Source organism: Chlamydotis macqueenii, chromosome 2, assembly GCF_036417535.1.
Source record: "Chlamydotis macqueenii isolate bChlMac1 chromosome 2, bChlMac1.mat, whole genome shotgun sequence".
NCBI classification, from domain to species: Eukaryota; Metazoa; Chordata; class Aves; order Otidiformes; family Otididae; genus Chlamydotis; species Chlamydotis macqueenii.
Window position 1 is genome coordinate 113978996 of NC_141557.1, and position 26950 is coordinate 114005945.

General features: G+C 38.9%; 1 protein-coding gene across 1 annotated transcript in view; it reads left to right on the forward strand.

Moving 5' to 3' along the window:
- LAMA3 (laminin subunit alpha 3) overlaps positions 1 to 26950 on the forward strand; it is a 121083-nt gene that overhangs the window by 29259 nt on the left and 64874 nt on the right. The window contains exons 9-26 of the mRNA XM_086742264.1: positions 4421 to 4511; positions 5528 to 5659; positions 7945 to 8007; positions 9299 to 9340; positions 9474 to 9611; positions 10456 to 10590; positions 13144 to 13278; positions 13600 to 13737; positions 14255 to 14301; positions 15216 to 15315; positions 16515 to 16567; positions 16956 to 17061; positions 18851 to 18950; positions 19449 to 19605; positions 22930 to 23062; positions 24320 to 24462; positions 25701 to 25801; positions 25920 to 26073. Of these exons, the coding sequence (XP_086598390.1) occupies positions 4421 to 4511; positions 5528 to 5659; positions 7945 to 8007; positions 9299 to 9340; positions 9474 to 9611; positions 10456 to 10590; positions 13144 to 13278; positions 13600 to 13737; positions 14255 to 14301; positions 15216 to 15315; positions 16515 to 16567; positions 16956 to 17061; positions 18851 to 18950; positions 19449 to 19605; positions 22930 to 23062; positions 24320 to 24462; positions 25701 to 25801; positions 25920 to 26073 (1968 nt within the window). The remainder of the gene's footprint in view (positions 1 to 4420; positions 4512 to 5527; positions 5660 to 7944; positions 8008 to 9298; positions 9341 to 9473; positions 9612 to 10455; positions 10591 to 13143; positions 13279 to 13599; positions 13738 to 14254; positions 14302 to 15215; positions 15316 to 16514; positions 16568 to 16955; positions 17062 to 18850; positions 18951 to 19448; positions 19606 to 22929; positions 23063 to 24319; positions 24463 to 25700; positions 25802 to 25919; positions 26074 to 26950) is intronic.

Genomic DNA, 26950 nt, shown 5'->3' on the forward strand with positions numbered 1-26950 from the left:
ATTGCTTGTTAATGTATAAAAGACACATATAAATTGTGTTTATGCTCAGTCTTGTGTGATTCAAATACAGCTGCACAATGCAACAAATAAATCAAGTAGAAAAATTCCCTTTCCTGTTATTACAAACTCTGACATTTCCCTGCTTAACAGAAGGAAGTAAAATTAACCAAATAGAATTCCATCTTAGGCCACCTGGTTTCTTACTGCAGCAAAACATAGGGGCCTCTCCCTGATCAGCTGGACTAAAGGAAGGTGTAAGCTATGCCAAAAAGAAGCTTATAGGTATTGAAAAAGCACAGAATCATAGAAGGGACCTCTGGAAGTCGTCTAGACTAGTGCTCCACTCAAACCAAGACTAGATGCAAAGTTATATCAGGTTGCACTGAGAAGTCCAGTTGACTTCTGAAAATTTGCGAGGATGGAGATTACACAGACTCTGGGTAATCTTTTACAGCACTTAGTTGCTATGATAGTAAAGAGATTTTTGTTACTGTTCAGTAGAACTTTCCCCAGTTGCAATTTGTGACAGCTGGCTTTTGTCCTTTTGCTGTGCATGTTTGAGAAGAGTTGGCTCTGTCTTCTGTGTAACCCCCTTTTAGGTAGACACCTATACCCACCTTGAACATCTCTTCTTCAAGCCAACCAAAACTGTTCCCTCAGTTTCTCCTTACATGTCACATGCTTCAGCCTCTTAACTCTCTTAGAGGCTTGGTTGGATTGAATCAACAAATATAAATTTGGAATCAGAGACTTAACACTCTGTCTGTCATTAATGAATAGCACGTCTTGGAAAGAGAAAGAATGTCTCTTGTCTTGAGTAACTTTTGTTCTACTCTGGCTCATTGCTATCAAGAAAGATCATACAAGGCTCTGATCAACTTGATCTAATCTGAGATTTATCTCTGCTTTAAGTGCAACTGAATCACCTGACCTCCTGAGGTTCCTTACAACCTAAATTATTCATTGATTCAGTGATCTCAGGGTTAAATACATCCAGACTTACTTGAAAGTCTGTCTTACTTTTGTTGTCTGGTCATCTGAAGTATGGTGACAAGCAGCTGACCAGAACGTAGTTCAGAGGAAAAATTATAGTAAATTTAATTTCTTATGAAACCTGTACATCATGATTTATGTATTACCATACTGTGCATTAAAAAATATAGCTGTATTTAAGCAATAAAAAAGGACATATCCAGTTAAATTTATAGGGTATGTTTTCCATCTTACTGCCACAGTAGAATCCGATGTTGTCCAAAACGCAGTCAGAAGACAGTAGAGTTATTTTTAATAACATAAGTAGAAGAAATGTTCTTTGTCTTCCACTTGACATTTCTGTGCAGATCTTTGTTCATGCAGTCTGCTAAGATTTATCATGTTGGTCCTTCCTGTCAGCTCTTTGTTCATGAAAGAACATTTCTCTTATATTGCTTCCAGGATAGAAAAGAGCAGAATCAATCTAAATCTGCGAGTCCTGGTTATATGACTGATACTTATTGTTTGTAACTTAATTTTATGGAAGTTATGCTGGATTAAATGAGTTCACCATAAATATAACTATCACTTTTTTTTTTTTTCATGGATAAAGCACTTTTTCTGTTTGTGTCAGGGAAAAATGTGTTAAGAATGGTTGCCTGAATGAAGAAATTATAGAATTGAAACATTGCATACAAAAACAGATTCAGTTTCTTTAGAGCCTCATAACAAGGGAGCTCTGGAAATCACATAGTCCAGCCCCGTACTCGGAGCAGGTCTAATGAAATCAAGTAGCTCAGGGACTTGTTCAGTCAAGCCTTGAACACCTCCAAGGACAGAGATGCCACAGCCACTCACAACAGCCTGTTTCAGTGTTTGACCACCTTCATGATAAATGCTTTTCCCTAATATCTGATTGGAATTTTCCATGCTCCAGTCTCTGCCTGTTGCCTGTGATCCTATTGCTGTGCACTTCTTAGAAGAGTCTGGCTCCATCCCCTCTGTATCCTCTGATTACGTAGTTGTGGGTAGCAGTAAGTTCTCCCCTCTTTTCTTAATGCTGAAGAGACCCAGCTGTCTCAGCCTCTTCTTCAATGTCATGTGCTTCAGTGCCTCACCATCTTGGTGGCTCTGCCCACCCATTGTCCACAGCACCAGTTTTCTTACCACAGAGAGCAATGAGGTTGATTTGGCGTGCTTTGCCCTGTGTAAATTTATGTTGAATAGGCCCAATCACTTTCCTGTCCTTCGTGTGCTTAGAAATGGCTTCTGAAATTATTTGTTCACTGGGTCTCCTTCCCCACCAAGCAATGGGCCCATACTCCCATTAGCTTTTCTTTTGCTGCTGAGGTACTCCTAGAAACCTTTCTTTTTGCACTTCATCTCCTTTGCTAGTTTTAACTCCAGCTAAGCTTTGGCTTTCTGGACTCTACTCCTACCTATGTGGGCAATGTCTTTGTATTGCCACCAAGTAGCCTGCTCCTGCTTCCACTTTCTATGTACCTTTTTTTTTGAGTTTGAGATCAATCAGGAGCTCTATAGTTATCTGTACTGGCCTTCTGCCATACTTGCTTGACTTTCTGCACATTGGAAAGGACTGTTTTTGTGCTAAGGAGGATATCCATGAAAATCAACTAGCTTTCCTGGTCCCCTTTCCCCTCCAGGGCAGTTTCACGCAGGATCTTGCCAAGCAGATACCTGAAAAAGCCAAAATCTGCTTTTCTGAAGCGCAGGATTGTAATTCTACTATTTGTCTTGCTTACTTGTGTCAGGATTTAATAATCCATAGTTTCATGGTTGCTGCAGCCACAGCTACCCTCAGTCTTCACATCTTCTACCAGTTCTTCCGTGTTTGTGGGTATCAGCTTGAACATCTCTCCTAACTGGTTCCTGAACCCCTGCATCCAGAAATTGTCTTTGATACATTTGAAATAACTTCTGGATTGCTTGCACCCAGCTGCATTGCCCTTCTGGCAGGTGTTGAGGTGCTTAAAGTAATCCAAGAGTACCAAAGCTTTCTCTAGCTGCCTAATGAAGGCTTCATGTGCTGCCTTGTTCAGGTGGTCTGTAACGGACACCTACTGCAATATCAGCTGTGCTGGTCTCTACTCTGATCCTTACCCACAAGCTCTACATAGGTTCATCACCTGCTCCAGCCCCAGGGAGAGGCCCGTGCACTCTCTGCAGCCCCAGATCTGGACAGTAGCATCGACCTCCTGGAGCTCTGTCTGAAGTGAGGCCTTTGATGTGCCGTGGGCATTAGCACCAGTAGTCTCTGAAGAATGTACTCTGCAGTGTGTGGAGTCCATCACTGCACGATCTCCAAGTAGCCCTCCACAGTTTTGAGATGCTGGGCCTCTCTGTGCTCCTGCCATACTAAGTGCTGCAACAGCCACAGTGTCTCCGTCAGCTGTGCAATGTGAGCATCACCCTCCATGATATAGTGCCAGCATTTCTCAGCAGTAGCTCAGATCTGAAGATGCTGGAGGAGGCTCCTGGAAGAGCTGGAAGCAGAATCCAAAAGTACTGCGCAAACTGAGAGCACCAACGATGAGCAGCAGCCTCCTGAGCGCCCTGCTCATGAGCTACCCCACCAATCCCTCCATTAAATGCTGGGTCCCTGCTCGGCCCTGAATTGCAACACTCCCTAAAGAGGAACTAAATAGCAAGTGGGAGCTGGGGGCAGCTGCTTTGGTTGCTCCAGAGTGAAACTTGAACCTCCGGCTCCCCACTCACGAGACTACAAGCTCACCAGAATGCCTCATGATCATGGTGAATGCCATTGCTGCTGCATGCTCCTGCTGCTCCCACCACAGGGGACAGCTTTGCTGCATGAGTTGAAATAACACCCAGGACTGTGTTCACAGGAGAATTACGTATTTTTGCTGTAGTTCAAGTTACTTACGATGGTTTTTTTCCTGTGTGCTTAAAACACACCTTAACAGAGACATATGCTTTTCTGATGAAAGATCTGTTTTGTGCTGACCTGACTGATCAGGTGTTGGTTTATTTTGATGTTGCTAATCTTAGACATAGAGTATTAAAAAAAACCCAACATAGTATGAGGAAAAATTAATGATGCAGTTGCCTGAACGTACACATTATGAGAAGACAGCAGCATAAAAAGAGATAAATATCATGTGATAGGGAAAAGGGATTTTTCCCTCCCTAGATTTTTTTTAGTAGCTCTTTTTTTATAATGCTTTAAAGATAAAATTCAGCTGCTGTATGTGACAATACCATGATTCAGAAATCTGTAGAGAACAGGTGGTTAGAGAACAGCAAGTGATGAATGCTATCGTTACTGCAGTCATATTCCATTTTTTCGTGTCTGGATCCTTTTTTTAGTTGTATATAGAAACAGCGTAAAGGATGTTATTGTTTCTTGATTCTTCCAAGTTCCCTTTTTTTTTAATCTCATATTCTCCTTCTGTTTTATTTTACACAGCATAACACAGCTGGTATTAACTGTGAGAAGTGTGCAAAAGGTTACTATCGTCCTTACAGTGTTCCAGCAAGAGCTCCTGATGGCTGTATACGTGAGTCCTTCTCTATTAAGTGTGGTGGCTTGGGGTTTTTTTTTGGCTATAATCAAGGCGTCTTTTGGGGAGGTAAAATGAAAGAGTGGCTGAAAGATGCTAGAGAACAACTGCAGATGGCTTTCTGTGTTGCCTTAGACCTTTTTAGACCCTTTCTTCTCAACTTATGTGTCATATGAGCCTAAAGCTTCACACCAGCAGAAGGGCAGTAGGAGGAAGTAAGCCAGAAATGCTGCTGAGGAGACGGGATCATGTAAGCCGGGAATGTTGCTACACACCTCACAGTGAGCTGGCATGACCTCTAAAAAGCCACTCTTATATCCTACCCTCATGACCTTGCTTCTCTTAGCTTTCTGATGTACATTTGAGGTATCCTTTGGCTCTTAGTCACTTGAAAGTTTTATTCTATAGCTGAAAAGGTCATGAGGATCACTACTCCTATTTTATGCGGTGTTGAACCTAATGACAAATAATGCAATAGGATAATTACTAAAATAACATTTAAACAAGAAGAACTGAATATGGGTAAGAGATAAGGGTTGGATTACAAACAGGCTGAAGGAGTCTTGTGACAGGTAGGAGGAAACTATGGTTTGCTGTGTTTGATTATTGAAATGAATGGGAAGCCAACGGAGCCACATTGTGCTGCTATAATGTTGCACGGGGTGTCTAAGGAAGGTGGATGGAGCTTGGTGCTTGGCTTACACCATGGAGAGAGATGAACAGATGCCACAGAAGAGAGAGTTGCTGCAGTGCTGTGGAGTAATAACATGCAGCTTTCTGAATTAAAAAAAAAATTAAAAGAAAATAAGGTAGGTCTTACTTCTAAGGGATATCACAAAGATTAATTGGTGATATAAACTACTTGGAAAATATGTAACAGCATGCAAATGTGAATTCTTTAAATAAAGAGTCATTCGCAACTGCAGATTTACTGTTATAATGTCATTGTGTGCTGCTGTAAAAGGCAGATTAATTCTTTGCCAAAGAGTGCCTAATTGCTGATGCTTACTTAGCCTGCAGTTGTAACGCGGAGCATGCAGAAGGCTGTGAGGAAGGGTCGGGCCGCTGCTTCTGTAAGCAGAATTTCCAGGGAGAAAACTGTGAACGCTGTGCTGATGGATTCTATGGTTATCCATTTTGTGTCCGTAAGTATACAAATAAAAATGCCTCTTTTCCAGTATTTTAGATGTGCATTAAAGAATTAACAGTTTTCGTTACACTTGACTTGGTTAAAACATCTGGCATTTCAGCTTCCTATGTTTACACATTCTGATAAATCAGTTGTCATAATACTGAAGAGAATCTGCGTTATTTTACAAAACAGTGGTTACTTGAAAATCGAATAGATTGTGCTGCATTTTCACAATTCTGAATTCATGTAAGACATCTTCTCTGAGGCTACAGCCTATCTCTCAGTAAGTCATGAACTCTAGTCCTAAAGCCCTGGACAAGTTGTTTAAACATGTCTCAGGGTCTTTAGGTACAAAGAGCACTTGGACTGGGAAGTGGAACGGGACTGTGGTGAAAGAGAGGGTAGGAAATGGTTATGTGTTCTATCTGACACCTCTTAGGATTTGGAACTTGCATCCCTGATAAAAAAAAAAGGCTTGTGGGCTTTTGGAAGATTCTAAAATAAATAAAAATAATTCTATAATAGTGCTTGTGTAATGCTGAAAAGGCCTTCCTGGCAGAGCGTAAGGCTCTCAGCCATGCTCTCTTATTTTTACTGGACTGCAGGTAGGTGCAGATATGTGGTGAAGGAAGGGTTCCAGTTTGTTTCAGATTTTTTAAGAAATGGTTGAAGGAAAGGTGTTTGTAAATCCAAAGGAAACAAACAATGTGACACAAAGGCTGAGTACTTCTGCTTATTGAAAGTGGTAACAGAATACTAAGTAATGCTATTGATTAATTGAAAATTAGATTTTTTTCTTTAAAATAAAGAGATTTAAATTAAGTGTTGAGAATTCAGCAAATTAAACGCTTTCCCAATAAAAAAAAATGTATGTAAAATAACTGAGGGAAAAAGGAACATCAGAATTTTATTTGCTGCATAAAAGTTTGTGACTCCATCATCAGATTCTAAAAATGCATCAGTGGGATGTTTTGTGCCCTTAGGAGAAGTGTGTTTCTGGCAGCCAGTAAAAGAAGTGGTGTTCTGGGGCAAGATTTGAGGTCTGACTAAAACAGAGCTACCATGATAAAAATGGAAGGAGAGGAAAATAAATACAAAACTAAGGGAAAAACAGTGTAAAAAATGAAATGTTTGAATTCAGTGACTGTGATACAATAAATCCTCTCCATACACTGCAGCCTAGATCATCACATCTTATTTATCCTCTATTCTGGTTCTGTCTAGGATAGAGTTAATTTTCACCTGAGCTGGGAGAGGAGCTGGAGCTGCTGGCACCTGTGGCTGGGGGACACAGCTGGGATAGGTTACTAATTAGCCAACAGCTGGGATAGGTTTACCCAAATTGGCCAAAGGGCTGTTCCATACCTTGTGACATCATGCTTAGTGTGTAAAGTGGGGATGGTGCTGAGGGCAGATTTCTGCTACTTGGGAGGGAGGATCCATCAGGATCCATCTTGAGCTATTGTCCTGTGAATCATGTGCCTAAGTCTTTTCTGTTATTGGATTTTTTTTGTTTGTTTTCCACCTCTTTTTTTCTTTTCCTCTGTTGTTCTCTTAAGCTGTTTTTATCTCAACCGACGAGTTTTGCCTTCTTTTCTTTACTGATTCTCTTCCCTGTCCAACTGCAGGGGGGTGCTAAGGGGGCGTGTCTGGTATTTTGGCTGCTGAGTAGGGCAAGACTATGACATCCTCTTGTTTGTAATCCAACATTTTCAAGTAAATTCAGCTTACATAGGCCTTGATCTAAATCCCACTGATCTTTGTAGCACGTAAACTTTGGATCCAACTTAATGGCGGGACATTTTATTGGGATGTCTTTCCCATTCCTAATCTGGAGGATTTTAAAATAAAAAGTTCCCAAGATGTAACAAACATCATGAATTCTGGCAGTTCACACAGTCAGTGATAGAGCCACATAGCAGGAGATGGAGCTTCAGTTGGAAATATGAAATAAATGTGGAGCTCCCTAAATAGCTCTTATAACACCATCTAGCATGAGAAAGCTTTCTGTACAAAAGGGAATGGGGCAGGGAAGCAACCTGGTAGCATTTCCAAATAGGGTCTGGCCTTTCATACTGTTCTTTTAAGAAGGGATGTTTGTACCTCGTTGAGGAGATTGTAAAATTTTTCTTGCCTTGGTCCTAACTGAAAGAAAAACTAAGCTGAAGTTGGTTGCTGAAATTGCGTGAATATCATGCTCCCTGTATTGACAGGAGATGACTTCATAGTTTGTCATAATTTTTAGTGAAATAACTGTGTCTGTTTCAAATAAACGTCACTGTTTCTTTTGTTTTAAAGGTATTCCTGTATATTCTGTTTCTTCTCCAAATCCAAGAGATGCTATGGCTGGTGACATAATCGGCAAGTTGTTGGTTTTTTTTCCCCTCATTTCACTGTTTTTCCCTGTGTTGCTGTTTTTCACTGTTTCAGTGGTGCATGCTCTTTTGTGGAGATTTATGTAGTAATTTTGCCACTGTTGGTATTTATCTTCCAGAGAGCCTTTGTTCTTGGCAGAAGTTCATCATATTGTTGTGTCCATATTAAACAGTTTGGTAGGCTGGTTTCAGAAAGAGTTATGGATCAAAATAAGTTTCATTAGCCTGTGGTAAACATCTGCAGAAGAGGCTGACCATCTTGTTTGGTGCTCTTATGAACAGATCCATCAAGACTTTCTGACACATGCAACTTGTCAGCTGCTTTGTGATGTAAATTTCTTAAGGCTAACTGGCCTCTGCTTCTAGACTGTCCTCTTGCACCTGGCAAACTGTACATTGCTCTTGGCAGTGAAGAACTCTGATTTCTAAGAGAGCTACGTATTTCTTGTTTAGCCCACCACAAAGCTGCTTGAAATCCATATAATGATTCCCTCAGTGGGCTTATATTTTTTAGTATATATTATTATACTGCAGAACTGAGACATCATTACAGCTAGCAGTTAATCAGTCAAATACATACTTGTAATGTACTTCAGGATTACTGACTTTAAAAATCTCACGACTTTGTCATACCCTAAAATCAGCATTTTTCCCCTTTATTTCTATTAGCTTTAATAGAACTGGAGTTTATGTTGGCAAATGAAAAAGTGTGGTGTTCTGTGAATGCAGCAGACACTCAGATATAAGCAGACAGTACAAATCCATCGATGCATTTACAAGTCCTAATTGTTTTCTTGGAAGTGTCTGCAGTTGTCATTACAGCCCACAAAGTCTCAGTCTCCTATACCACTTATCTCCTTCATACAGCATCCAAACGGATTGCCCTGGTAGGCCTCTGAGTATGCTCTGTTACATATCCTCTTCTCTCACATATTTTTAAAACAAAGAAGAAAGAAACTCCAAAGATAAAATGAAGAATTATAAAGATCTTGAGCTATTTACAGTAGTATCTGAGTCTGAAGGCATAAGAAAGGCAACTGCCTCCAAGTGGAAGCTGCTATGTCTGTAGAAGTTGTAAATTTTTACTAGCAGACTCAGCATGATTAAAATTTTTTAACATTGTATTTGTGTGTAAGTGTCATACAAATAGTTTTGTTGGTTCAGGAGTAGTAATTACTAAGCACTGATCTGTTTTTCTCTGAAAAAATATGAGGAGTTACATGATTTTATGTACTAACTTTGTTCCTTTCTTTCTTTTCCTTTCCTGTTATAACTAGAAGGTGGCTGCAAACCAGGGTATTTTGGCCCCCAGTGTCTGCGTAAGTGCCATAGTTTCTTTGAGACTTGGAGCCTGTGCTCTGGTGATTTACAGCCAGCATTTGGCGTCCAAGTGAAATATGAACTTTAAGACTGTAATGCCGCAAATGTTTTCTTTACAAATGTGCTCTTCAGCGTGCCAGTGCCACGGTACAGGAGTACTGGGCAGTGACTGCGATGGAAACACTGGACAGTGCAGATGTCGAACTGGATTTCAGGGGTTTTCCTGTGATACCTGCGCAGTTGGGTATTTTCATTACCCCTTCTGCCTTGGTAAGCCAAAACATTCCCTGTCAGCAAGCATATCCAAAACACGGACCCAAGTTTTATACTGAGGGAATTTCAGTCCTTTTTGCCACACATTTGCGTTAATGAGGGGCTCTCCCAAAACTCACACAAGTCACAGAAGAAGAAAAATATGATGAGAGGGGATTTCTATCTAAAAATGCCTTTGTTTCGTTGATCGCTGTCTGCTGTGTAATGCAGCTGTCAGGCTCCAGTTTGAGGTTGGATTTAATAAGATTGATGACATTTAGAATACCAGTGGGAACATTTCTGTTACTTATCCTTGGTTTTAAAAAATTTTATTTGTCTTTAATTTTTGTTTGCAGCCTCGCTTTGATGCATCAAGCTGCCCTTTCTAATCAATAGTAGAAAACTGACTGTTTTTAAAATGTATTAACCATCTCCGTACAGTCTTTTTAGGCATTTTATTAACCCTTCCCAACTGAGATTTTTAAATCCAAATGATAAATTATTTCATTTTAGTCTTAAAAAGGATGAAATTACTTTCGGTAGTTGCCATCTCGCTTAGCTGATAAATCAGACTCTGAATGGGGACAGGCTAAGTATAGTACTTCAACACTGATACTGAACACAGTAGTTACTGTGAGCCAGATTCTTTTGCTCTTTCATTAATGTCTTCCTCAGTACTGAATTATTACTGATAAGGGCAATCAATAAAATTGATTGCCCATATCAGTCAAAATAAGTTTGATGGGAAGATTTTGGTCCTGTTGAGCATCAGAAAGTGGTGCTTTTAAATGTTTTTTTTAATTATTTAAAGAAAGATAAAAGAAGAGAGCCTATGCCTCTGAAATGTCTTTTCTTGTCACAGTGTGCGAATGTAACTCAGCTGGTACTGAGCCCGAAGTCTGCGATTTTCTTGGGAGGTGTCTTTGTCGCCCAGGGGTAGCTGGACGTCAGTGTGATGGTTGTCAGCCTGGCCACCACTCATTTCCTGCCTGTCAAGGTAAGGCTGCTGATTGCATGTACAGTATCAAACAGGCCCCGGAACAGGCAGACAAGAGTGCTTTTCAGGTACCATTTTTGCAGTGGCTGAAGCAATGTTCATAGCAGTAAATGGGCAAGGGACTCTTATGCTCTATAGTGAAATCCTTATATGTTCTAATTCTCCAGTTCCAGGCATGTTTCCGTAGTAGAGAAGAATTGTATAGTCTGTTTTCTCACAGACTTTTTTTGTGTATTGTCATATTGTTTGATATAATCTCAGTAGGCACAGCTGTCTTACTAATATCCAAAGGATTTGAAAGCTATTTTCATGTGGAGGCCTACAACAACAGCGCATGCTTGACTGCTAAGGAACTGGCATAGCAGAGCTGTGACGTACTAATCTACTTTTGGAGAGGGTCTTTGGTACGTTGTAAAATGTGTGCTCTGTAAATGTGAAAATGAGAAGCTCCCATTTTTCCCTTCATGGTGATTTCTTACTCACTTTAAGATCATCCGGCGGGCACTGAGCCAACCGCTGTTCATGTAATCATGAAACACAAATGGTCTCCATGGGATTCCACCAGTGTACCTGCCACCAAGGATTAGCCTGCTTTTTAGGAGAGAGGAAAATTGATGGAAGTATGACCTGGAATATCATAATGGTCTTGTGTATGTATGAGGAATCCATCAAGTCCTATCTGGCCTCTAGGTTTTGTCTGCCTTTGCAGTAAGTGAGAGACAGGCCCTTAATGCTTAGTGAATTTTACTGTGAGAAGGAATATAGGATATTGCTGAGGATGTGCTGGTATGTACTTTCCTGTACATACATAACTTAACAAGAGTTATATAGAACATTATTATTTACTTCCTCCTCTTGTTATTTTTAGTTGTTGGCTATAGTAGTCGTCTTCCTTTTGGGTTTATGTACTTTTTTATGTCCTGTGAATAGACAGCAGACTAGACTTCGTTATGCCCTTGCAAAGATGTAGTGTGTTGTGTTACCAAAAAAAATGGGTGGAATAAAGAAATACTACATGGCTGTGTTTGTATGGTCTGGAGTAGATTAACATTTTTTAATGAAAAACATAAAATCAGGCTTCTGCATGGGTACATGCTGTTCAGTGGGGTTTTTTTAAAACAAACACCATTTTTTTTCTTAGAGCTGAATCAGGTAGCAATCTTAAAGCAAATCAAATGCATACTGAATACCTTTGAACTTTTAACACCAAAAGAAACAGAAATGTAAAAGCCTAAAAGAGCATGCAAGAAAATAATTGTGAAAGACAGATAAAAATAGTTGAAAACATAGTCAGCAGGATCACTCAAAACTGCTGTAGTTCACATCTTGTTCTGTTAAAATAAACTACCATGGGTTTAAATTTAAACCAATGTGGCATGCTGCAAACTGTGGTGGAAAGTGAGCCTGCTATTCCCTCAAAAGTGAGATAGATCTATAACTTTTTGGCTCCTGCAGCTAAAACTGATCTGGTCTTGTCTTGTTGAACTCAATAGAAGCTTTATTCAATGGGAGTGGTATAAAAATAAAGCTTTTAAACTAATCAATGTTATTGAAATGAGGAGAGAATGCAATGTAATGTTCAGCTGGAAGTGGCCTCTAGTGTGGGTGATGTTTCTGGAAGCTTCAGTATTTGTATTTCTCTTGTACTAACTTCGTAGCAAGCTCTGCGTCTTTCCAGGCATCTTTGAAGTAAACACAACAAAGTCAGATGTCCCTGGCTGCTGCAGAAAGAGGAACTGAAAGGGGGAACAAGGAGCATGAACATGGAACAGAATGACAGTGTTTGATTTGTATTTCTGTCAGTTAGCTATTTCTGTCAGTCGTAAAATCCGAGTGATTAAGTGCAACACTTCAGCTTGTGCCTGGGGCAGCCGAGATTCCCGGATGGGCTCCCATTCATGCACCCATGAAGTGTGACCCTGTGTAATGTCCAGCATTGTTTCAATGAAATAGCATGACTTATCTGTGATAGAGCTGTTAGCCTAAAATTGTGATAATTCAAAGAGAAATTAGTTGTTATAGTCTGGCAACATGCCTCGTGTATTACATGCGGATGCCTGCAATGCACTGCTTGCTAGCTTGTAGAATTAGGATGTCAGCAGTTTTTACCTTGTGCATGATTTATTTGTACATCATGAATTTGTGCATCATTACTAATAAGCTTCTTGTTAGCCATTGGACCTAACCTAGCTTTATGGATGCCGTTTCTCAGAGGTTATTTTTAGAAGATGTTAAGTACCTCTCACATGTGACATTCTTTCCATTGTAAGGTGGATTTTCATCCCTTACACGTGTTTTGCAAGGCATCAAACTAAATCTCTAAACTATACATTACAGAATTGCAGTAAGAACCTGATTATCAATGGTTGAGGAGGTAATAACAGTATAAGCATCTATTTCAGGGTATTTATTTTTGGTGGTAAAATTATGGTTTGTCTGAATTCCTCATGGATTGCTTTAGATTTCCATTCAAAGGTGACTTTTTTTTTTTTTCAAATACTGGTTTAGACATGTATCTATTAGGATAGTTACTATTTTTTTTTCTCTGTACAGAATGTAACTGTGATGCTGTTGGCTCTGTGGAGAATACCTGTGATCCTAGAGGTCAGTGTCTGTGCCGTAGTAACTACGCTGGACTTAGATGTGACCATTGCGCTGCAGGTTATTACAGCTATCCCAGCTGCTTGTGTGAGTAAAAGCCTTTCTTCCTTTTACTGGAGATACCTATGTAACTATGATAGCTTTGTTCCATCCAAAGCTGGCAACAAAACCTCTGAAGATCCAGGCAGTGGCCAGGCTTCCTGCTAGGCACACACTCTGATAGTCCTCCCTGGCACATCATCACTGTTGCTGTTATAGGAGGACCTTGTGAACTATTTATTAGAAAGAAAAATGAAGAACACTTGAGACAAATAGTATTCAAAACCTTTACAGTACTAAATTTTGGAAAGTTGTTGCTTCGTACCTATGGGGTGAACCCTCCCATCACTGTCTCTGTTTGTTGTATAGCTTGCCAGTGCTCTCCCGATGGTTCCCAGCACAGCACCTGTGAGCTGATATCAGGGCAGTGCAAGTGTCAAATGGGTGTCACAGGGAGACGATGCGACAGATGCTTCTCTGCAGCCGACAGTTTCCCCTATTGCAAAGGTAATGCTTCTGAGGAAGAATCCTCCATTCTGATTTGGATTGTCCCCATTTTTATTGCAGGGTTCTCCAGGGCAGTCTGCTGCATGCGAAGTTTTATAGAAACCTCTGAAGCATAGTGAGGAAGGGACACACCAGAAGTACATATTAGATGAGCTTATTTATTGTTCTATATGTTATTTTATTAAGTGAATTATAAGATTAAAACCTTTTTTAGATGATGGGAGAGGAACTTTAAGAAAAAGTCTCTCAGTTCTGTTGGTTAGTGCTATATTTTTCCAAGTGACTACTTTGCATACCAAATAAAATAGTCTAAGCCAGGCTAAATACACATTTGAAAAATCATTATTAAAGGCTTCTGCTGGTCTTGGAAGTTTAAAGTATTTGTGTCCCTCTGAGGTAGCTGTATTAAAAAGCCCTTTCAAACTCACACCTGCTGCATTGTACTTCTGCACTACTACATTCCACAGCTCTGTTTTCAAAAGATCTTTCAATTTGTTTGTTTTTTAATTTCATAAAGGTGTCAACAGTGAATGTGACCCTTCAGGTAGCATTGGTTCTCATTCTGTGAGTATTCTACCACTGTAGCTAATGGTATGTGTTAATAATTCCTGTGCCTTTGCTGATCATATTTGCTTCATTGCTCAAGTCCTGAAGCCTGCTTTTAGACTGTGAAAGAATTGCACATTACTTATTTGCAGAGTGAGAGTGGAAATAAAATTTGTTTTATTCTTTGATCATATCAATGCAATTACCTGTTAAGATTTTTCTTTTTAAAAAATCTTTTCTATATGAAATATGCATACTTTTTATGCTAGAACACTAATATATATATATGTAGATGTGCACATATACCCATGCATGTCTCAAAGACCTTCTGGTTCTGCTTTGCAAGGGCCATTTCAGCATCAAATCATTCTTGAAAAAATTATTGTATCTTTGTAACTGTTGCTATTCCACTATTATTGTTATTAATACACTGATAGTTATTATTAGTAGCATATTACCAGAAATCAGTCATTGCTAAATGTATAGCAAAGAAAACCTAGAGAATAAGTCTGACAGATGGAAGAAGTATCTATGTAGGCTCATGTATACAGCTATGTGTGTCTTCCATCAATAAAGGAAGGCGTAAATATTAAAAAATATTATTTTTAAGGAAATTTGGTCTTTAAACTTTTTGCAAAACATTTAATACTTTAGAGCAGTTCTAATAAGGCTGTAAAAGAATTGGAAAGTATATCTGTGAAGACATTTAGAATAAATCAGATACAGAAAAAATATGCAGGGTGGAACAATCCTGTGCTGATAGCATGAGACAGAAAAATCTAAGAAGTCTTAATTAGCCACAGTTTCCATGCATCTATAAAAGTCAGTAAACTGCCTGAGCTGTTAATAATAGTGGGTTTTTCTTAGTACTAAAGAGCAGTATGTATTTTATGAAACAGATGAAACCCATATAAACTGCATTCTGTCATTAGGGCTATTGTCAATGTCTTCAACACGTTGAAGGCCCTACCTGTAGTAAATGCAAACCGTTGTACTGGAACCTGGCCAAAGAAAACCCTGAGGGATGTACAGGTACAGCTTCATGGCATATTTCTTGGGCTTATGGAATGTATTAAACTCTTTGGAAAGACATCTTTATTCACTTTGGTGCTCTGTGGCTTTCACTTCTCTTGTTAACAGCATGTTTTCATGCCACTTAATTGTAACACCAAATTATCCATGATACCAGTAGTTACTTTTAGAAATTAGAACACAATTTCACGAGTGTTTACCAGTGCTGGACCAAGGTGTGCTCTGATTTACTATAATGTGTACTTCATACAACCCTGTGGCAGTTTTACTGGAGTAAGACAGGATTTCTGCCTTTAGCACTGAAACCAGAATTTGGCTCATTGTTTTGAGAAAAAGGTGCATTCTTATTTATTATCATCTCCTAGCTTGTAGAGGAGTCAAGAGCCTTCTTGTGGTTTCAGTGTGTCACAAATGTGGTTTATGTCTGTATAATGCCCATCTCTTTGCAATTTTCAATGTTTGCTAACAGACAGTATGTGTTTTTCAGGCAGATAATAATTTTAAATGTTAAAAAGGATAAAGCTAAAAAATCTTTCAAGATTTTATTTTTCTCCCTGTTGCCTTTCCAACAGGCTTCACCACAACAGCCACCTAGACAGGATGAGTAGCCTTAGCGCCAATGCCAGTACCATTACATCTGTGACTCTATATGTCTAAATACTATACCATCTAAACACCTCCTCAAAGATTAATTGTTGCACCTTTCATGTAAATTATCTTCTCTGCCTTCAGAGTCAATACTGGATTTCACCAAACCTCTAGGTCAGCATAGCTCCTTCCCGCAATATTTGCATCATTTGTATTTTGTACGGAGAGTTGAACTGGTCCCAAAGTGGGACTGCAGAATAGAAGGTACCAGTCAGGCTGGAAGACACTGTTTTGCATCAATTGTCTGAATGTTTCTAAGAAAGAGAACAACTGTAAATCCAAACTCGAGACTATTTTTGTTAAACACAAGTTAGAACACTTTAAAACACGCTAGTAAATCACACATACACAGAAGGCCTCATTCCCTTTCCTTTGCTTTTTCTTCTCACCTTGTGCCAGTAACCATCTGTTATTCTGAACCTTCCAGAGTAAACTTCACCTTGTGGCACTGTGTCTCAGAATTGCAGATTCAGGGTGGCAGGTTTTTTTTTTTCCTGCAAAGTATCTTGGAAAAACGAAAAGCAGATTGTCTTTTCTTTTCATCTGTGCAGCATGCCAGTGTGATGTAAGTGGAACACTAAGTGGAGTCGGAGAATGTCAGCAGGTAAATTGAAATTAAAAGAAAGGTGTTAATTAAACTGATTTTTGTAAAGATAAATTGTTGTAATATTTGGTAAGATAGAAATCTTAGTACTGGTTATTGCTTTTGCACGTGAAGTGGCTGGTTTTATACAGAAAAGAAGCAGTTTTATACAGAAGTTTTGTACATCCTAGGGATGTATAAGTTCTGAAAATTTTTCATCAGCCAAAGTTTATGTTTTCTAGTCTGTTCGTTGAAGATGATAAATGGCAGAAGTTAGATCCAGATAATATTTTTTGTTACAATTACAATGTTTTTCCTCTTTAGAGTTAGAGGGAATTCAAAGTATTGAAAGATTAAGTTTCTGAAAAAGGTGCTGAAACATTTTTGATGAAAATTGTTTTCTTCACAGGAAAGTGGACAGTGTTACTGCAAGGCTAATGTTTGTGGAGAATCCTGTGACACTTGCGAAGCTGGTTATTATGGTCTCGAAAACAAGAATTATTTTGGTTGCCAAGGTAAAATGAATAAAGGACATCTCTAGTAGCACGTTTGCACTTGGCACAAAAGTCTTTAGAATTACTTAGGTTGTCTTTTTTTAAATGTGCATGTGTTTGTTGAATCATTCATGTGCACAGCACGTTGCACTGCTGCTTTTAATTGCTTGTAACCCATGTAACTCCTCCTTTGCCTTCCAAAGGGAGGAGCAAGGCAGATGTTAGCACTGTGGTACCGAGCCATTTTGTGGCTTGCTCACATGAGGAAAAGGTCTTGCTCTTTGAGTTCATTGCTCTTCACCTCACCTTCCCTGGTGCCTCATTTACCACCACTTGCCTGAGACTTCTCGGTCAAAGCCCACAGTGAAATCTCATGAGGCACTGCTAAAGCTGTTATCTTATCGAATAAGATAACTGAGAGTCTTTCCTCCTCTCACTTCTCCTCCTGAGTTGTGTGGCCAGGGATGGTTGATTTTCCTGCAAGCGTTACCTGTAGGAGTGGGAGCTGTCCTGCTTAGCAGTTTTCTAAGGTCTGCTGCAGCAATAAAAACTTAAAATATTACAACAGATACTAGCTTGATTTTTTTTTTGCAGGTATATTCATGTATTTCTTTAGCCCAGGGCTCAATGTGTTTTGAAGCAGAGCCTGATGTAGTTGTGATGTGGAGAAAAAGTGGTCCTTCTCCTGAAGTATACTCACTCTGCCATGTGCTTTGAGGGATGTTAGGGCTACTTCAACAGTTCCCTTCCTTCCTTGTCCCCCCCACTGTAGATTTAGGTTTGTTAAAATTATTGAAAGCACTTTCACTGACTTAATTGGGCTTTATGTTGCATCAACCTGTCTGGAGTTGATGCAAGAGTTTTATTTTTAAAGCATTTAAGTACTTTTAACAACCATTTAATATATGCAGAGTTAATAATAATATCTACTATCTAATATCTACTGTATCAAACAAAGCTTTCATGCCTACTGTGCAAACCAAGGAGCTAATGAAAGGGATCTGGTTTCACAAAGATGTCAAATATTTTCATTATCCTTGATTTCAGTGAGATTACAGGTGCTTAACATGTTTTAGAAAACATGATGCTTTTACACTGCAATGTAAATACCTGTTTAGGAACATTCAATTTAGCTTGAAATTTGTAGCCTAGACACGCTTGTTCCTTAGTACAATATATTATACCTTGTTACTAAAAGAGTCCTTTAGTTTGTGCCACAAGTTGTGTCTCCTGTAGAAAGTCATTCAACATTGTTGTCTAGTATTAGTTAAAAATATGCGTATGTTATTGTATGAACACATATGTTCTTGTTGTGTGCCATTTTTATAAGACAGATTAAATATTGAGGTACTAGACTCTGTAAAAATTAACACCTTACAATTTTTGTAAGTTAGGTTTTGGTTTTTGGTTTTTTTTTAATAATTATCATGATATTGCTGTAGAAATTCTGATTTATTAGCAAAACATTTGAATGGCTGTTCTGCAAAAGTGTAGTCCTGCATTTAGTAACATGGCTTGGCTTATTACTTGTGATTTTTTTTTCTAAATGGCTTTTGCCACATTCCAAGGAGAAATAAGGAAAACAACCACAAACATGAGAAGCCAGAAATAATTGCAGCTTATGCATATGGTTAACATGTTTGAAAGAGTCTGAGGGGAGGGGAGTTTGAAGGGCTCTGGAAAGAGGAAACGAGTCATTAATGGTGTTTAATTAGTGGAAGCAAGGTGTGTTTTCTGATAGCTTTTATCTTTTTTTTTTTTTTTTTTTCCTGACGGAGTATTTGGCTTCTGCTCTTTCTTTGCCTGATAGGCTGCTGGTGTGATGTTGGAGGATCCCTCAGCCCAGCGTGTGCTGAGCCCTCGGGTGGCTGCCAGTGCAGGGCACACATTGTGGGGACTGCCTGTCGAGAGTGAGTCTGGCTGTAGCTCCTGATTGCTCATGCTTCTTCATAGCTCTTTTGAAACTACCCGCAAGCCCTTTGCTATCCCTTCACATGAGATTCTGGATTTGTTGATAAATAAGCTGCTAAATTGTAGTAGTTATTTATATTAATTTTGCTGGACAACTTTCTTCTGTTATTTTAATAAGATTCTAAAACTTATTTCCTTAAATAAACAATACGTGTTTTGTAATAGTATTGCATACGTATCGATATATCTATTGAGAATTATATTGGAAAACGTATGTAAACAAAACCACAATAGCTGTAAAAGCTTCTGGAAAGATAATTTTCGTTACGTCCATCTTAGCTGCTGTCTTGAATTTATTAGCTGCTCTCAGGTTTCCTCAGTCATCAGTAAGTCACCTTCCTTCCACTGCTTTATGTTATTAGATGTAGACCATACAGCAACTGGTAACTCTTTGGTATATGGTTTGTTTTTTTGGGTTTTTTTTGTTTCCTTGAAAGGCCTGAAAAAAACTATTTTTTCCCTGATCTGCACCACATGAAGTTTGAGATTGAAGATGGTACTACTGCCAAGGGAAAGGAAATTCGTTTTGGCTATGATCCTCAGAAATTCCCTGGCTTCAGTTGGAGAGGATATGCCCAGATGTCCTCTATACAAGTAAGCTGGTATTTCACTCAAGGCTTTTGGGTGAAAACCTACGTGTATGGTATGTGTATCTCTATAGTACTGCTATATGTGTGCAAGGTCACGGGGAAACCAGAAGAAAGGACAGGATCTCACTAATCTGAACTTTGTCACTGTATTACTGTTTGGATTAGTGGCTATTGGTATAACTGTAAGTTGGTCATTGCTAATGCAAATGTGTGTTCTTCAGAGAGATTCTTTGAGGGTTGTTTTTTTTTTTTTTGTGAGAAATATCCATTTTGTGATGGGTTTAAAGAAAAGAACCAATAGCTTTAAAGTCTATAAAGTGCAGAAATTCTTGTCATGCCAATGACAGCAGAAACAGCAGAAGATTGATGCTTGACTAAATCATTTGAATTACAGAATTCAGTGGCAGTCTGTGTCCATAAGATTTTCAGGTACCATCACAGCACCGTCACTGAAACTTTCTTACACTTGCAACTTGTTTTGGGCATGGAAGAGAAAGGCACGAACTTTGTTAGGAATGACATCTTCACATTACAGCAAACAGAAAGCATATGACTGAGTAAAATAAGCTGTGAGCAGGTGCATATTTGCAACATTTGTTTTAGTCTCGTGGCAGTCTAGAAATAAACTAGACAACAGCAGAGCAAATAAGCAAATCAGAGGAAGAAAGTCACCACAATTTAATTGTGTGAGAAGGGACTCATCTGACTTTGGACTGAATTGTTGAGTAAGTGAACCAGGATTTTACAACAGTAGATTTGAGTAATAAATGGGATTTTCTTACTCTTCTTAAGCTGTACGCTGTTATCTGTAGTACTCTGGTGCTGATTAGGTTTTTTTAGTCCCCAGATATAGTTGTGTCCAGACTCTGTAAGTTGTGCAAGGACTAATGGATCACTGTAGACTGAGACATAAGCACATAACCATTACACAAGCATAGTGATTTCCTTTCTGTTCTTTATTTTTCACTCTTTTGTCTTTGTTCGTTTGGATTTTTTTTATCACAGAGCTCATATTTGTTGGATTCTCAGAATTACTCCACATTTACAAATGAAGGCAACTCTCTAGCTGTTGTGATTTCTTAACTTGCGCTTTCTAACTCAGCTGCTTTTGGCATTTCATATCCAGTGGCATTTTGTAAAGAGGTGAAAGGGCTTAGTCTCTAATCTGGCTGAAGTCATGCATTATTTTGCTTACCTAGATAAAGGTTTTCACTCATATAAGTAACTGCCAGCTCTAGAATCTCCTTAGTTAGATCCCTGTGTAACTGAGATAGTTTCACATTCTTCATTTCAAGGAACTTTTCTAAATTTAACATAGTGTTTCTGTGTCTTGCAGGACCCTGAAATAATCCTCCTGACATTTATTTTGTAGAAGACAAATAGCGTTACCATATTTGCCACACAAAAGGCTAATGTAACAACTTTTTGTGAAATGAAACTATGTCAAAACAATGAAAAATTTTTGAGGTGAAATAAATAAGTTCTGTGTGACCTCAGTGGAAGTGGTGACAGGTGTCCTATCATGCTGTCGACACATAAGTGTCTTGTTATAGATCAAGGAGCTGACAGCTGAGCTCAGACTTTAAAGCAGTGGCCAGAGTTGCCCAAGTTTGTGACAGAGCTCCAAGAATAATTTCTCCCCACTCCCTGAGTTTGCTTGAATCCAGGGACCAACATCTGTTCCTCTCCCATTCCTCACATATCTTCTTTCTCGCTCTTCAATATGTCTTCTAGATTTTCCATTTAAGCTTAGAAACCATTTTGATAAATCTCCTGAAGCATGTTTTGTTAATTATTTTGCCTTATATTTTTTGTTTGTATCTATTTTCCAAGTGTTTTCCAAGTGTTCCCTCAGTGCCTGTCTTATCCATGTAGTATCCTTCAGTAGTCATCCTTCTCCATTTAAAACAACACTTGTAAAACCTTCTCCTACTTGTCTGTATTTTCTGTTCTGGTCCATTGCGCTTCTAAAATCACTTAGATTTTAGCTATCTAGCCTCTGTAGATTTCTTAACCGTGCCATCTGTCATATGTCTATCTTTGCTTTCTGCTTTGCATTTGTAAAGAAAACGGAGGTCTCTGGGATGATGGTGATAGAATTGAGAAATATATATTCAGAGCAGCACATGGGAGCTGGCAGTCCTGCATTTATTGTAGCTTTTAGCAGTAAGAGAAAATGAGATTTTGTGCTCCATTCTCAAATGCATGGACCTGAGAAAACCTGTGGGCTTTTGGGGAAGCAGAGTGGACCATAGTGGTGGAGAGGTGACTGTACCACAAGCACCTTGGAAAGGGACAGCGAGTGGATTGTGATGGGAGCTTTAGGATTTAGGATGGAAAGAAGGAAGCCAAACCAATCCTAGTTTTTCCCAATCCACCATCAACTTTTGGACATGTACCTGCTGATTCTGTTGCTCTGCAAACTAAATAGTTAGGGCTGTGTGAATGCAGCCTCCTGCAGGCTTGCTGCCTGTCCAGGGCTGACGAGAACCGCATGGCTCCAGAGGTGTCAATTCAGCCCAAGAGCAAAGCGAGCCATGGTATCACATCTGTAAAACTGCGGGATCTAGTGGAAGAGCAGAAGTTTCAATGACAGTCTGATTTGTCTGTGTGCTGTGGACTATTGTGTATAATCTCAGACTAGAATCAATGATTCTCGCCTGTTCTTCAACAAGCTGGGAATATGGACACCCCTTGATACCATATGTTTCATTTATGGCACAGGAGGTGAGAATAACAGCAGAATACTGTCCATGTTTCGAGGTGCAATGTCAACACGTGTTACTTTAGCCATTCTGTGTCTTTCTGGATCAGCTGTTATTCAACAAGGGTTTTATTTCACAGGAGGTTTTGTTCTATATTCTTTAGTAAGCTGCCCGAGCTTTTCTTTTCTGTTATGGAGTTTGTCTTTGCCAAATGGTTTTTCTTTCTCTGGGTGCTAGTAACAAATAATATACTTTCCTTTCCTCCTTTTTCCCTTTCTTTTTATTTTTCCCAGCCAGAGGTGGTTGTGCCTGTCACTGTGGCTTCCCCTAAGCTCTTCCACCTAGTCCTCCGCTATGTCAGCCTGGGCTCACAAAGCTCTAAAGGGAAGATCTCAGTTGCTGAGGGAAAACATTTTGGCACTAATTATACTTGTAAGTGAATTAATTTTCTCACTAGGCTCGCCTGTCTTCCTCTGTCGTACACCAGCATTGTCATTCTGGTATATACTTGTCTGCATGTGCGTTTTTCTTGTAGGACTTTAGTACAGTGCTTGCATGGCTTCTCACTGTTCCTCTATTCAGCACTTTATGTCTGTTTTTGTTTATTAACTTCCATTTTTCAGAATGAAGTGAGGATAACTTTGAATGTGGAAAAATCAAACCTCTACTTATTTCACATTATCCTGAGATATATTAACCCTGGAGGTGAAACGTTATCTGGCCGCATATCTGCTTGTCAATCTTGGCCTGAAACAGGTAGGTGCAACTCAACAGATCAGATGAATGTTAGGTCAGAGATGCACTGAAGTCAAATTTGTAATGATGTTGCTGAAAATGCATCATTTTTAACAGTGTCATTGCTTTTGTGCTTTTTCTAATATATTTTGCTGTGTAACTGATCTGGCTGTGTTTGCATGAAACCTCTGCTTACAGCAGTAATCAACATTTGTTTTTTCAAACGTTTGCCGAATTCAGTACTTTCAGTTCTAAACTCAGAAACTCTGGACTGTGTGGTTTATGAAGCTTTTAAAGAAGGGATAATAGCACTTATTTTGGTTTAGTTGCCTTTAATATTTCAGTTTGAAGGTGGCTTTTGCCTTCATTCCGTGAATAACACTCATTTAATGATGAATCCAATCTACCAAGTTAGCTCTGATTACAGACCTCAAGAGCATGTAATGCCTTTTGGGCTCTGATAAAAGATAAGTTCTACATACTCCATATCCTTTGAGGGGTAGAAGCATACGAAGCCTATATGCGGAATTGTCTCATTATGTCTAACCTCAGCATACTGATGGGATCTAATGGACTTCAGTTATAGGCCCTCTTAGTAATTTGAAGGAGAGAAAACTGAAGACTTCACGGATACCACTCAGTAGAATGGCAGCAGTCTGTGGTCATGTCTGGCTTATATTGCCTGGGAGGCAGGGAACCAGCTTTTGTCTGTGTCCAGGGGCTTCAAAGAGGAAACCTTTAATATTCATAACAATTGATCCTCATGATTTCTCTTCAATAAAGCATTCCATAGCTATGCTTCTGTTTTACATCATCTCTGCCCAGAAGTTACCTTCAGTTACTATCTGTAACAAAACATTTTAGATGCTTCTGAAGACCTCCAGTATCTGAAATATTTGGCTGAAAGCTGCATGAGAGCAGGCCTTGTGTCATCTGAACATGTTGTGAGTCAGTGCAGAGACAGGCTGAATGGAAAATAATGGAAGGGGAAAGTGAAGAAGTGAGCATTTCAGAATATTGTAAAAGTGGACATTACAAGGGGAAAACTCTGCTTTTCTGAACCGATTTCCTCAAGACTAATAAGAACGAAGAAAACAACCACTGCATAGCTCTGTAACTTACTGTATGTGGTCGAATGCACTTTTAGTACATATTGACAGAAAAGCATTAATGGACAAAGTCATCAGTCCAGCACACTAAGCAAGTAGAGACATTTTACACAGTCCCTTATTTTTTTTTACTTTTTTTTTTCTTTTTTTTTTTTTTTTTTGCTGGCAGGGCCTGCTCAGAGCAGAGAGTTTGTCTTCCCACCCAGCAAGGAGCCGGCTTTTGTGACAATCCCAGGAAAAAGCTCTGCAGAGCCTTTCTCACTGGTTCCAGGAACATGGACGGTCAGTGTAATGGCAGAGGAAGTCCTCTTGGTAAGAAAACAATTGATGAAAAAAGTGCTTGAAGGCTGTCATGATAGGATTGCTCTGTAGTTATTTGCCAGAAAGAACCCTGCAAGCAATTGAAATTCAGCACTCATGAAAAGAGTACAGGAGCAGAATATCATTATGAAAATTTACAGTTCTACCTTTTATTTATTTTTTTCTTTTCTGACTTTTACCTGCTCTAATTTTTCTTGTCCTTACAGACTTTAAGTCTATCTGGAATCTGTACCTTCAAAGGATAAAGTAATATTGACATACAGCACAATTGGTTGAGCATAAGTGCTCACAGAAATTCATAATTCTTATATATCAGATGTCATATCTAAAGCTTGGCTCAGCCACAGACGACCAAGGCCTTAGTTTCTTGACAAAAATTTTTCAGAAAAGTACAAATTGCTATAAAAAGACAAATTGTTTGAGGTTATTATTTATGAAAAAGCTTAAACCTGTATGATCACAAAGACAGCATACTGAAATGCATATGTATATTGTATAGGGTTAACAAGTAGCCAGTGTCTTTAGTCATTAAGCCTGGGGCTCTGTTAAATTTATGTAGTACTACATAGAATGTTACTAAAGAGCTTGCAAACATATTTCTTGGTGAAAGTGACAGTACTTATTGTGCCTGGTTTTTTTACTAATACCTTTGAAAAGGAATTTATTCATTATCTTAGCCCAGCATGTTCTCACAATAACAGTTTTTATAAGTAAGCTCTAATATGTTAATTTAAGTAGGCAAGGCAGAGCAAAAATATATCAGCTTTTAAAGCACAGCTTCATAGATTATATGGAATATTTTTTAGAAAGTCACCTGGGATATGTGAATCTCCCTTAGAGCCATGCACAACTGAGTTGTGTGTATGTGGATTGCACTCATGGGTGAAAACTGCACCCAGCTGGCTGCGTGTTACCAAGCCATGGGGAGGATCGTTCATGTGCACTGTCTTGTACAACACATGATGGGAGAGTGGCTTAAGAGTTTTCCTGCTTGCAGGGCAGCTGCCTTCATCCCATCTCTATGAAGGTATAAGTAGAGTTAGGGAGACACATTCTGATGTTATTGACCCATGTAATGACAAAAAAAAAAAAATCCACATCTTGCAGATATCCTCTGTAAAAATTATTTATGTGGTTGGTTTTGTTCATTGCTACATTGAGAAAGTCTAGAGATGTTCCTTTTGTAATTTTCTGCATAGTCTTGCATTTGTTTTATTCTTTGTTCTTAGGATTATATGGTGCTGTTACCTAGTGATTACTACGAAGCATCCATCTTGCAGATACAAGTTACAGAGCCTTGCACCTATTCAGGACGCGCTTCAACAGAGCAGTCAGTACATAAGCTACAGAATAAACCAGTGCCTGGGATTATTTTATTATTATTATTGTGCTGCAGTTGAAAACAATAATAATTCTGTGTTTTGTTTGGGTTTTTTTGTGTGTGTAAGCTGCTTGTTCTATCAGCATTTGCCATTGGGCAGATTTTCCTGTGTCCTTGGTTCAGAAGCAGCGCATTTCAGGCATGAGGGAGAATACAGAAGAATACCTGTGCAACAGCCAACTTCTGATCAACCAGTGATGTCCCATATCAGTGGAAGAGAGGTCAGATTCCTGCTGCTAATTGCAGTCCTGTCTGCACTGTTGACTCTAAACCTACTGAACTGAAACAGTTGTAGGTTCACAGCTCGGGATTTGCAGATCGTAGCGCATCCCTAAAACAGGCTCTGCACTAAGTTCTGCATTTCCTACCAAATTGTGTAAGCAGATCAGCATAGGCAGATCTATAACTGTGACTAAATTGGACATTTCACTCTGAAAAAAGTATTTTATTAAATAAAAATCCCTCTGCTTTAGACCTTCTGGCTTGTTCAGCGTAATGTTTAATTGCAACAGAAATGGCATAATGGTTTGTCAGCAGAAATGCTGTACAGCCTAAATGAATCTTTTTTTTTTCCTTAAATAGCTATACTTAAGTAACATATTTTCTTCACTAAAAAACAAGCAGAAGCAATTATGCCACTGCTGTAGGTCCATTGAAAGAGAAACGTGTTTTATGAAATGAAAAGTTATACAGTGTGTTTGTTAAAAATAAGATATTTTATCAAGTACATTATAATTACATGTAAAATGATTATGATCTCTATTACTGTGCCTGGATATTACTTTTAAAAATACCAGGTGCAAGAAGAATACTTAGGTGCCACAGGCCTTGGTGCTTCAGCACTGATGCATGTGCAAAACTTTACTGGTATGAATAATTGCAGTGAAGTCAAGAGGGCTGTTGACAGAATTATTCACAATTTAAGTGTTTGTAGCCTACGGAAATATTGAGGGGAAAAAAACCAGTTTATATTTGAAAATAATTATATAGCCAACTGTAGCAAAACCCCCTGTAACCACAGCACTTTCCATGCAACTACTTTGAAATAATTTGCATCAAATATTGTGTTAGCCAATTTGTGCAGAAAAACTAAAAGAA